Raw genomic sequence first — 12,500 nt, 5'->3', positions numbered from 1 at the left:
AAGGGGTGGCCAGTCCTCTTCTGGCTGTGCCGGGTCGTAGAGGGTGCAACTGGTCAGTACCGCAGGAGTACATGTCAGTTGGCTTTTCATAGCTGAACATCCAGAGGTTGAGTGAGTGAGTGGAAAAACAGCAGGTCTGGGACAGGTAGCACGTCGGGTGAACAGGTCAGGGTTCCAGAGCCGCAGACAGAACAGTTGAAACTGGAGCAGCAGCACAACCAGGTGGACTGGGGACAGCAAGGAGTCATCATGTCAGGTAGTCCTGAGGCATGGTCCTAGGTGCTCGGGTCCTCTGGGAGGGCAAAGTAAGAGAATTAGAGGGACCAAATAAACCCTTGCTCAGCTGAATAATATCATAAATCGAAGAACACTTCAATGTAGTTGACATCAGTAATGGACAAGGTTAATTGAATATCTGAAAGGATGTTGGAATTCGATTACTTGGGAGAGTAGCTAAGCCAGCTAGCAAGTCTCTAAACCTGACTGTCCCGTCTCTAAACCTGACTGTCCCGTCTCTAAACCTGACTGTCCCGTCTCCAAACCTGACTGTCCCGTCTCCAAACCTGACTGTCCCGTCTCCAAACCTGACTGTCCCGTCTCCAAACCTGACTGTCCCGTCTCCAAACCTGACTGTCCCGTCTCCAAACCTGACTGTCCCGTCTCCAAACCTGACTGTCCCGTCTCTAAACCTGACTGTCCCGTCTCCAAACCTGACTGTCCCGTCTCCAAACCTGACTGTCCCGTCTCCAAACCTGACTGTCCCGTCTCCAAACCTGACTGTCCCGTCTCCAAACCTGACTGTCCCGTCTCCAAACCTGACTGTCCCGTCTCCAAACCTGACTGTCCCGTCTCCAAACCTGACTGTCCCGTCTCCAAACCTGACCGTTCTGGTCCTCCCTTCTCTTTGTTTTCAACTCTCCATTTCGCAGCTTTTCTCTTATTGAAATGAACTCTGACATTGTCCTTTTTTGTTGCCTCCGTGGGTCGACGTGACCTTCTTATGTTTCTGTCCTCGTTCCCAAAGAATTTGGCGCTGTGCGTACAGTTAAATAATGTCAGAAGAACTCAATGTAGCGTATAGATATGATGCATTTTATGGATTTTGAATGTTTTATTTTATTCAACCCACAACCGCACCACTAGTGTATATCTGGGGTACTCTGCTGTGAGTTTTGAACTCCCTGTGTTCTACTGGCTATGCCCTTCCTGTTCCTGTTCCTGTCCTAACTCGTCCTCACCTGGAGGGTTTGACGAGGGGAGGAAAGCAGAGAATTCCACCACGCCCTGTTCCTTGGTTTTATAACAGCAGACAGTTAGCTGCTGAACACAGGACGCACACTGGGCCTGACTGCCTGGAGGCTAACTGCTAATTTACCCTGGTCTGTAGTGACCTGAGTTTTGTGTTCGTCACATTGTTGTGGATTGAGGGTTCACTTTCAGCCTATGTATAATTAGGGGTGGGACACACACACATGGAAACACACACACGGACACACACACACACACACACACACACACACACACACACACACACACACACACACACACACACACACACACACACACACACACACACGGAGTCCAGGCCAAATGTTCACTATTCTTAGCCTAGCCTTCTAATAATTAGCACAACCAAGGACTTTTCGATTTAATAAAATATGTAGCCTACTTAGTCTTGTTTTTTTTATATATAAAATTGTGTCTCGTTCATTGTTTCTTAAAAAAAAAAATAATAATAATTTTTGAATATCTTCCTGTCGTCTTGACTTAGCCGAGCCATGCGTCTTGTGTCATAGAGAGAACGACTACCATAGCTCTGCAGCTGTATTCTACTGTATTACTCACACGCTGGCAGTAAAACAACCGGAAGTTTCTTGGTGAAGCTTCACTGCATATCGTACATCTCTTTAGCAGAGCGGGAAGGCTCTTTTCATTGATTGACGGGACCAGGCCATTATGTAAGGCCACAACGGGACTCAAACACACAACGGGACTCAAACACGCAACGGGACTCAAACACACTGGAACGTTTCATTTGCAATTTCTACCTTTTCAGCGTTTCTGACGTCAGTAGTCTGTATTTCGGAGGGGGGGGGGGCTTGTGACGTCAGTAGTCTGTGTTTCGGGGGGGGGGGGGGGGCTTGTGACGTCAGTGCTTCGGAGGGGGAGGGGGAGGGAGCCTATGCTTCGGAGGGGGAGGGGGAGGGAGCCTATGCTTCGGAAGGGGAGGGGGAGGGAGCCTATGCTTCGGAAGGGGAGGGGGAGGGAGCCTATGCTTCGGAAGGGGAGGGGGAGGGAGCCTATGCTTCGGAAGGGGAGGGGGAGGGAGCCTATGCTTCGGAAGGGGAGGGGGAGGGAGCCTATGCTTCGGAAGGGGAGGGGGAGGGAGCCTATGCTTCGGAAGGGGAGGGGGAGGGAGCCTATGCTTCGGAAGGGGAGGGGAAGGGAGCCTATGCTTCGGAAGGGGAGGGGGAGGGAGCCTATGCTTCGGAAGGGGAGGGGAAGGGAGCCTATGCTTCGGAAGGGGAGGGGGAGGGAGCCTATGCTTCGGAAGGGGAGGGGGAGGGAGCCTACACACACTGATTAAGGTTTCCAGATGACAGACCCTGGAATACGTTTCTGAGTGACAGTGAGGCATGGGCCCTTTGTTGAAAAAAAACGTTATTAAGTTTCCATGCTTTTAAAATAACTTTTATTCTAAGACTGAATAGATCAATTTAGTTCCCGATTCTGTTCCTAAAAAATAAAAAACATGTTTTCACTTCTGTTCCCTGAACCTATTCCAACCCCTGGTTGTAACCCACTACTCCTAGGAGATAGGGGAGAGGAAATCAGTCCCTCGGCAATCTGTACATCCCTCCTCCCTAACATTTCACTGAAGAGAAGAGGAGCATCAGAACAGGAGTCAGACATAAGTATGATCTCAGACTGGCTTTTCAATTCTGAGAGGGAGACAAAATACACTGGCTGTAATATTAGGCTCCCATTAACCCCACCCTCAATCTCTCTCTCCTCTCCTTCACACTCTCCTCTCTCTCTCTCCTTCACACTCTCCTCTCACTCTCTCCTTCACACTCTCCTCTCACTCTCTCCTTCACACTCTCCTCTCACTCTCTCCTTCACACTCTCCTCTCTCTCCTTCACACTCTCCTCTCTCTCTCTCTTCTCTCTCCTTCACACTCTTTATCTCTCCTCCTTTCTCCTCGTGAAGTGATGTAGCCGGTCTCTCTCTGCTCATTGACAAAGCAGCAGACTGGCAACAAAGGAGAGACATTTTTAGCAGGCAGGTCACTGGCTGTCCTGTTAAAATGTTACGACGCATGACTGGGGGTCTGAAAGGGGGAAGGAACACTCTTTCTCCCTCTCTCTCTCTCTCTGTCTCTCTCTCTCTCTCTGTGTCTCTGTCTCTCTCTCTCTGTCTATCTCTCTGTCTCTCTCTCTCTCTCTTTCTCTTTCTCTCTCTCTCTCTCTCTCTCTCTCTCTCTCTCTCTCTCTCTGTCTCTCTCTCTATCTCTCTCTCTCTGTCTCTCTCTCTCTCTCTCTCTCTCTCTCTCTCTCTGTCTCTCTCTCTATCTCTCTCTCTCTGTCTCTCTCTCTCTCTCTCTCTCTCTCTCTCTCTGTCTCTGTCTCTCTCTCTCTCTCTCTCTCTCTCTCTCTCTCTCTCTCTCTCTCTCTGTCCCTCTCTCTCTCTCTCTCTCTCTCTCTCTCTCTCTCTCTCTCTCTCTCTCTCTCTCTCTCTCTCTCTCTCTCTCTCTCTAGCCTGGGGGTATTTACAGGGAAGGATTATTTCTGAGTTAGTGAGCTAAGTAACTTTCAGCAACAAACACACTAGTTGATAAAGATCTGACTCCATGGCAACAACAGTAACGCTGGGTGTGTTGGGGACAGGATACTGACTCCATGGCAACAGCAGTAGCGGTGGGTGTGTTGGGGACAGGATACTGACTCCTTGGCAACAGCAATAACGCTGGGTGTGTTAGGGACCGGATACTGACTCCATGGCAACAGCAGTAACGCTGGGTGTGTTAGGGACCGGATACTGACTCCATGGCAACAGCAGTAGCGGTGGGTGTGTTGGGGACAGGATACTGACTCCATGGCAACAGCAGTAGCGGTGGGTGTGTTGGGGACAGGATACTGACTCCATGGCAACAGCAGTAGCGATGGGTGTGTTGGGGACCGGATACTGACTCCATAGCAACAGCAGTAACGGTGGGTGTGTTGGGGACCGGATACTGACTCCATGGCAACAGCAGTAACGGTGGGTGTGTTGGGGACAGGATACTGACTCCATGGCAACAGCAGTAGCGGTGGGTGTGTTGGAGACAGGATACTGGTATACTATTGAGACCTTACTATTGTCCTCATGCTATTTCTGGGTGATATGGCCTCTCTTTTTTTTCCCTTAAAACTAGTGGGCTATTCACAATAAACAATTCAAGTCAGAAGTTTACATAAACCATAGCCAAGTACATTTAAATTCAGTTTTTCACAATTCCTGACATTTAATCCTAGTAAAAAATGCCCTGTCTTAGGTCAGTTAGCCACTTTATTTTAAGAATGTGAAATGTCAGAATAATAGTAGAGAGAATTATTTATTTCAGCTTTTATTTCTTTCATCACATTCCCAGTGGGTCAGAAGTTTACATAAACTCAATTAGTATTTGGTAGCATTGCCTTTAAATTGTTTACCTTGGGTCAAACGTTACGGGTAGCCTTTCACAAGCTTCCCACGATAAGTTGGGTGAATATTGGCCCATTCCTCTTGACAAAGCTGGTGTAACTGAGTCAGGTTTGTAGGCCTCCTTGCTCGCACATGCTTTTTCAGTTCTGCCCACAAATGTTCTATGTGATTGAGGTCAGGGCTTTGTGATGGCCACTCCAATACCTTGACTTTGTTGTCCTTAAGCCATTTTGCCACAACTTTGGAAGTGTGCTTGGGGTCATTGTCCATTTGGAAGACCCATTTGCGACCAAGCTTTAACGTAACTGATGTCCTGAGATGTTGCTTCAATATTTCGCACCAAATTATATTCATCTCTAGGAGACAGAACGCGTCTCCTTCCTGAGCGGTATGACGGCTGCGTGGTCCCATGGTGTTTATACTTGAGTACTATTGTTTGTACAGATGAACGTGGTACCTTCAGGCATTTGGAAATTGCTCCCAAGGATGAACCAGACTTGTGGAGGTCTATAATCTTTTTTCTGAGGTCTTGGCTGATTTCTTTGGATTTTCCCATGATGTCAAGCAAAGAGGCACTGGGTTTGAAGGTAGGCCTTGAAATGCATCCACAGGAACACCTCCAGTTGACTCAAATGATGTTAATTAGCCTATCAGAAGCTTCTAAAGCCATGACATTATCTGCAACAACCAATCAGCTCCTTCAGTCACCGGGAGTGTCTAGTGGTCGAGCAACAACCAATCAGCTCCTTCAGTAACCGGGAGTGTCTAGTGGTCGAGCAACAACCAATCAGCTCCTTCAGTCACCGGGAGTGTCTAGTGGTCGAGCAACAACCAATCAGCTCCTTCAGTAACCGGGAGTGTCTAGTGGTCGAGCAACAACCAATCAGCTCCTTCAGTCACCGGGGATGGGGCTAGTGGTCGAGCAACAACCAATCAGCTCCTTCAGTCACCGGGGATGGGGCTAGGTCTTTGTGGAAGGCAGGTGACTCATGTATCGGTGTAAACTATAAAAATGGATGTTTACACACTGTGTATCACATTTAACAAACCAAACATTCAAATACCATCATAGAAGGTAAAGTAAAAACCCTTCCGTGCATCAATTCCTATACATAGTAATATACGGTTTAATTATTAACAATAATTTAATTCCTATACATAGTAATATACGGTTTAATTATTAACAATAATTTAATTCCTATACATAGTAATATACGGTTTAATTATTAACAATAATTTAATTCCTATACATAGTAATATATGGTTTAATTATGAATAATTATGTAATTCCTATACATAGTAATATACGGTTTAATTATGAATAATAATTTAATTCCTATACATAGTAATATACGGTTTACCACACTACAGTTCTCTAACCTTTGGTCCATCTTTTTATGTTCTGATTTGTGTGGATTCAAATATAGATAGTCATGAAGGGTGGATGGTGGAAATTCCACTTTTAATTTAGTCTGAGTAAAGTTTAGGCCTTAAAGGAGTGGACATTCTAATTTTGTTCTGACTATCAGTTGAATTTGATTTGATTTCAATGTTCACAACCCTTTTGATTTTAACAAAACCTTCCATACGATTTTTGCCCATTTGTGGAGTTCCTAAGAATTGTTGTAGCTTAGACAGTTTTTGTTCATTATCTGAGGTGTTTGTGTTTGTGCCTGCCATCGGTTGAGACCAGTGATGCACCGATATGACATTCTTGGCCGATACCGATGTCCTTGCCCCCCCCCCCCCCCCCCCCCCAAAAAAAATGATACTGATATTTACAATTTTATTGGCCTTTTAAGCCATTAACATTTTAACACCTTCAGCCAAACCCGTGTCGGCCCCTCAGCCAAACCCGTGTCGGCCCCTCAGCCAAACCCGTGTCGGCCCCTCAGCCAAACCTGTGTCGGCCCCTCAGCCAAACCCGTGTCGGCCCCTCAGCCAAACCCGTGTAGGCCCCTCAGCCAAACCCGTGTAGGCCCCTCAGCCAAACCCGTGTCGGCCCCTCAGCCAAACCCGTGTCGGCCCATCAGCCAAACCCGTGTAGTAACCTAAGTTCTACACATTACAGGCTCAACTAGGTTACCACATTACAGGCTCTACTAGGTTACCACATTACAGGCTCTACTAGGTTACCACATTACAGGCTCTACTAGGTTACCACATTACAGGCTCTACTAGGTTACCACATTACAGGCTCTACTAGGTTACCACATTACAGGCTCTACTAGGTTACCACATTACAGGCTCTACTAGGTTACCACATTACAGGCTCTACTAGGTTACCACATTACAGGCTCTACTAGGTTATCACATTACAGGCTCTACTAGGTTACCACATTACAGGCTCTACTAGGTTACCACATTACAGGCTCTACTAGGTTACCACATTACAGGCTCTACTAGGTTACCACATTACAGGCTCTACTAGGTTACCACATTACAGGCTCTACTAGGTTACCACATTACAGGCTCTACTAGGTTACCACATTACAGGCTCTACTAGGTTACTACATTACATTCTACAGGCTTCCTCCTCATTTGTCATGCTGGACAAGTCTGTGTGTGTGTGTGTGTGTGTGTGTGTGTGTGTGTGTGTGTGTGTGTGTGTGTGTGTGTGTCTGTGTGTGTGTGTGTTCACGATAAGGGAATCTTACAACAGCTTCAGTGTGAGTTATGAAAAGCCCAGTGACCCCAGACTAGTCTTGACAGAGTGGTAGCAGTGAAGTGAGAGAACAGAATGCAGGCTAATCGTCAGTTAGCTGACTAATCATTTGTTTAGTAAGTTGCGCCACCTCTATCCCACAATTCCCGGCTCTGTGGCAAGAGTCCAGCTGTCTCCGAAACACACACTATGACATTTTCACAATGTATGTTTTTAAATAATTGAAGCCTCATTAAAGTCTGAACAAGAGACACTGCATTAATAATGAATCACTTTCCCCTGATACCACAAATGGATAGCTGTGGTATTGGATGGCTACAGCTGTAAGGCGAGAGGCTAACTAACTAACTCCTACCTGCAATGACACTTGAGTTTCTCTCTGCTGTTAACGTCTCCGGCTACAGACATGGATGCCAGCCGTCAGAGACACACAGTGATTTAATACAACACACTGGTATCGTGGCTAGCAGGCAGTGCTCAGGTGGGCTCCGATAAATGCTGTTTTTTATTCAGTCTTGGCTGTGTAACAGTTAGAGAGAGAGGGAGAGAGAGGAAAAGAGAGGGAGTATAGTGAGTGAGTGGGGGGGGTGGTAGGGTAGGGGGAGAGAGAGACGGAGAGAGAGAGAGACGGTGAGAGAGAGACAGAGAGAGAGAGAGACGGTGAGAGAGAGACAGGGAGGTGAGAGAGAGGGAGAGAGAGAGAGAGAGAGAGAGACAGAGGGAGAGAGAGAGACAGAGGGAGAGAGAGAGACAGAGAGAAAGAGGGAGAGAGAGAGAGAGAGAGAGAGAGAGAGAAAGAGGGGGAGGGAGAGACAGAGGGAGAGAGAGAGAGAGAGAGGGAGAGAGAGAGAGAGGGAGGGAGGGAGAGAGAGAGAGAGAGAGAGAGAGAGACAGAGGGAGAGAGAGAGACAGAGGGAGAGAGAGAGACAGAGGGAGAGAGAGAGACAGAGGGAGAGAGAAAGAGAGGGAGAGAGAGAGAGAGGGAGGGAGAGAGAGAGACAGAGAGAGAGAGAGGGAGGGAGAGCAAAAGAAAGAGCTGTAATGAGACAACCAATCCAGTTCCTCAGGGGGCTGCCCACTCAGCCAACTACAGCTGCCTCAAACTCTACTCATTTCAGCCGTGTGTTTGTTTGCGTTTGCCTTACTGCAATATTGAAACTGATTCCTTCGAAATACACACAGAAGCCTCTCCTTCTCCTTAAGCGTGTTAACCCTCACAAGGCTGCCGGCCCAGACGGCATCCCCAGTAAGTTGCGGTCCTCAGAGCATGACCAGCTGGCTGGTGTGTTTACGGACATATTCAATCTCTCCCTACTTAGATTTGGGTGTATTGGGTAGTTGTTGGGAAATTGTTAGATTCCTTGTTAAATATTACTGCACTGTCAGAACTAGAAGCACAAGCATTTCACTACACTGGCATTAACATCTGCTAACCATGTGACCAATAACATCTGCTAACCATGTGACCATTAACATCTGCTAACCATGTGACCAATAACATCTGCTAACCATGTGACCAATAACATCTGATAACCATGTGTATGTGACCAATAACATCTTCTAACCATGTGACCAATAACATCTGATAACCATGTGACCAATAACATCTGATAACCATGTGACCATTAACATCTGCTGACCATGTGACCAATAACATCTTCTAACCATGTGACCAATAACATCTGTTAACCATGTGACCAATAACATCTGTTAACCATGTGACCAATAACATCTGATAACCATGTGACCAATAACATCTGTTAACCATGTGACCAATAACATCTGCTAACCATGTGACCAATAACATCTTCTAACCATGTGACCAATAACATCTGTTAACCATGTGACCAATAACATCTGCTGACCATGTGTATGTGACCAATAACATCTGCTAACCATGTGACCAATAACATCTGCTAACCATGTGACCAATAACATCTGTTAGCCATGTGACCAATAACATCTTCTAACCATGTGACCAATAACATCTGTTAACCATGTGACCAATAACATCTGTTAGCCATGTGACCAATAACATCTGCTGACCATGTGACCAATAACATCTACCTGCCACCTCTACACTCTAACCACTAGTCTACCTGCCTCTTCTACACTCTAACCACTAGGCTACCTGCCTCCTCTACACTCTAACCACTAGGCTACCTGCCTCCTCTACACTCTAACCACTAGGCTACCTGCCTCCTCTACACTCTAACCACTAGGCTACCTGCCTCCTCTACACTCTAACCACTAGACTACCTGCCTCCTCTACATTCTAACCACTAGGCTACCTGCCTCCTCTACACTCTAACCACTAGACTACCTGCCTCCTCTACACTCTAACCACTAGGCTACCTGCCTCCTCTACACTCTAACCACTAGACTACCTGCCTCCTCTACATTCTAACCACTAGGCTACCTGCCTCCTCTACACTCTAACCACTAGACTACCTGCCTCCTCTACACTCTAACCACTAGGCTACCTGCCTCCTCTACACTCTAACCACTAGACTACCTGCCACCTCTACACTCTAACCACTAGTCTACCTAGCTCCTCTACACTCTAACCACTAGGCTACCTGCCTCCTCTACACTCTAACCACTAGTCTACCTGCCTCCTCTACACTCTAACCACTAGACTACCTGCCACCTCTACACTCTAACCACTAGGCTACCTGCCTCCTCTACACTCTAACCACTAGACTACCTGCCACCTCTACACTCTAACCACTAGTCTACCTAGCTCCTCTACACTCTAACCACTAGGCTACCTGCCTCCTCTACACTCTAACCACTAGGCTACCTGCCTCCTCTACACTCTAACCACTAGTCAACATATACCTGTTTTCTTCTCTCCTCTAACAACCCACATCCCTTCTCTCTCTCCCCGCGTCCTGCAGAGTTTCCCGTCAGACGAGGGCTGGCCGTTCGCCAAGTACCTGGGGGCGTGTGGTCGCGTGGTGGCGGTGAACTACGTCGGCGAGGAGCTGTGGTCTTTCTACAACGCTCCATGGGACAAGAGGGTCGACCTGGCCCGACAGCTGATGGACATCGCTGAGCAGCTCACCAACAACGACTTTGACTTCGCCCTCTACCTGCTGGACGTGAGCTTCGATAACTTCGCCGTGGGGCCGCGGGACGGAAAGGTCATCGTGGTGGACGCTGAGAACGTCCTGGTGGCGGACAAGAGACTTATCAAACAGAGTGAGTTGGGGGGGGGGACGTCCTGGTGGTCGACAAGAGACTGATCAAACAGAGTGGGGGGGGACGTCCTGGTGGTCGACAAGAGACTGATCAAACAGAGTGAGTTGGGGGGGGGGACATCCTGGTGGTCGACAAGAGACTGATCAAACAGAGTGAGTTGGGGGGGGGGGGGGCGTCCTGGTGGTCGACAAGAGACTGATCAAACAGAGTGAGTTGGGGGGGGGGGGGGGGGGTAGAGAGGTGGGTGGAGGGTAGAGAGGTGTGGGGGGTAGGGTTGGGGGGGGTAGAGAGGGGGGGGGTAGAGAGGTGTGAGGGGGGGTAGAGAGGTTTGAGGGGGGGTAGAGAGGTGTGGGGGGGTAGAGAGGTGTGGGGGGTTGGGTTGGGAGGGGTAGAGAGGGGGGGTAGAGAGGTGTGAGGGGGGTAGAGAGGTGTGAGGGGGGGTAGAGAGGTGTGAGGGGGGCTGAAGAGGTGTGGGGGGGTAGAGAGGTGTGAGGGGGTAGAGAGGTGTGAGGGGGTAGAGAGATGTGAGGGGGGCAGAGAGGTGTGAGGGGGGGTAGAGAGGTGTGGGGGGGTAAGAGGTGTGGGGGGGTAGAGAGGTGGGGGGGTGAAGAGGTGTGGGGGGGTAGAGAGGTGTGAGGGGGTAGAGAGGTGGGGGGGTGAAGAGAGGTGTGAGGGGGGTAGAGAGGTGTGGGGATTAGAGAGGTGTTGGGGTTAGAGAGGTGGGTGGAGGGTAGAGAGGTGTGGGGGGGTAGAGAGGTGTGGGGGGTAGAGAGGTGTGGGGGGGTAGAGAGGTGTGGGGAGGGTAGAGAGGTGTGGGGGGGTTAGAGAGGTGGGGGGGTTAGAGAGGTGTGAGGGGGGGGTAGATAGGTGTGAGGGGGGGTAGATAGGTGGGTGGGGGGTAGAGAGGTGGGTGGGGGGGTAGAGAGGTGTGAGGGGGGGGGTAGAGAGGTGTGTCATCGGTTCGGGGTGTGATACTAAGAGGTGTGAGGAGGTAGAGAGGTGTGAGGGGGTAGAGAGGTGTGGGGGGGTAGAGAGGTGTGGAGGGTAGAGAGGTGTGAGGGGGGGGGGGGTAGAGAGATGTGTCATCGGTTCGGGGTGTGATACTAAGAGGTGTGAGGAGGTAGAGAGGTGTGAGGGGGTAGAGAGATGGGTGGGGGGGTTGAGAGGTGTGGAGGGTAGAGAGTTGTGGGGGGGGGGGGGGTAGAGAGATGTGTCATCGGTTCGGGGTGTGATACTAAGAGGTGTGTATGTGGTGTTTTCTCGGTTGCTATGACGCCCTGTGTGTGACAGACTTGTGCTGAAGTCGACATTACCACCTTCTGTATTCAATCTCTTATTTATGATTGGATTAAACCTCTCTGATATCGGTATGTGTTTCTCCCTCTCTGTCCTCGGAGACTGTCAGCCGTGTCTGATCTGTGATGATGTTCTCTTACTGCGTCTGAATGTCTAGCGTTCACTTATCACAGCAATACTCAGATCTGATTCATGAATCGCTAACTAGTTCCCCCAGTTTGTCCTTCAACAGTAAACTTCATGATAAACAGCGAAACATGAACCAAGAGGAAGGAGCTGTCATATTCCTCCAAGTCTCTACCCCTCCCTCCCTCTCTCTCTCTCTCTCTCTACCCCTCCCTCTCTCTCTCTCTCTCTCTCTCTCTCTACCCCTCCCTCTCTCTCTCTCTCTCTCTCTCTCTCTCTCTCTCTCTCTCTACCCCCCCCTCTCTCTCTCTACCCCCCCCCTCTCTCTCTCTCTCTCTACCCCCCTCTCTCTCTCTCTCTACCCCCCTCTCTCTCTCTCTCTACCCCCCTCTCTCTCTCTCTCTACCCCCCTCTCTCTCTCTCTCTACCCCCTCTCTCTCTCTCTCTACCCCTCTCTCTCTCTCTCTCTCCAGCCCCCTCTCTCTCTCTCTCTCTCCAGCCCCCTCTCTCTCTCTCTCTCTCTCT

General features: G+C 49.0%; 1 protein-coding gene across 1 annotated transcript in view; it reads left to right on the top strand.

The window, feature by feature from the left end:
- The window catches only part of LOC139366655 (divergent protein kinase domain 2Ab), a 51,899-nt gene that overhangs the window by 27,632 nt on the left and 11,767 nt on the right, over positions 1–12,500 (top strand). Inside the window, exon 2 of the mRNA XM_071104332.1 lies at positions 10,250–10,553. Within this exon, the coding sequence (XP_070960433.1) occupies positions 10,250–10,553 (304 nt within the window). The remainder of the gene's footprint in view (positions 1–10,249; positions 10,554–12,500) is intronic.

Source organism: Oncorhynchus clarkii, chromosome 15 (genome assembly GCF_045791955.1).
Source record: "Oncorhynchus clarkii lewisi isolate Uvic-CL-2024 chromosome 15, UVic_Ocla_1.0, whole genome shotgun sequence".
NCBI lineage: Eukaryota > Metazoa > Chordata > Actinopteri > Salmoniformes > Salmonidae > Oncorhynchus > Oncorhynchus clarkii.
This window is presented reverse-complemented; position numbering and strand designations above follow the sequence as displayed.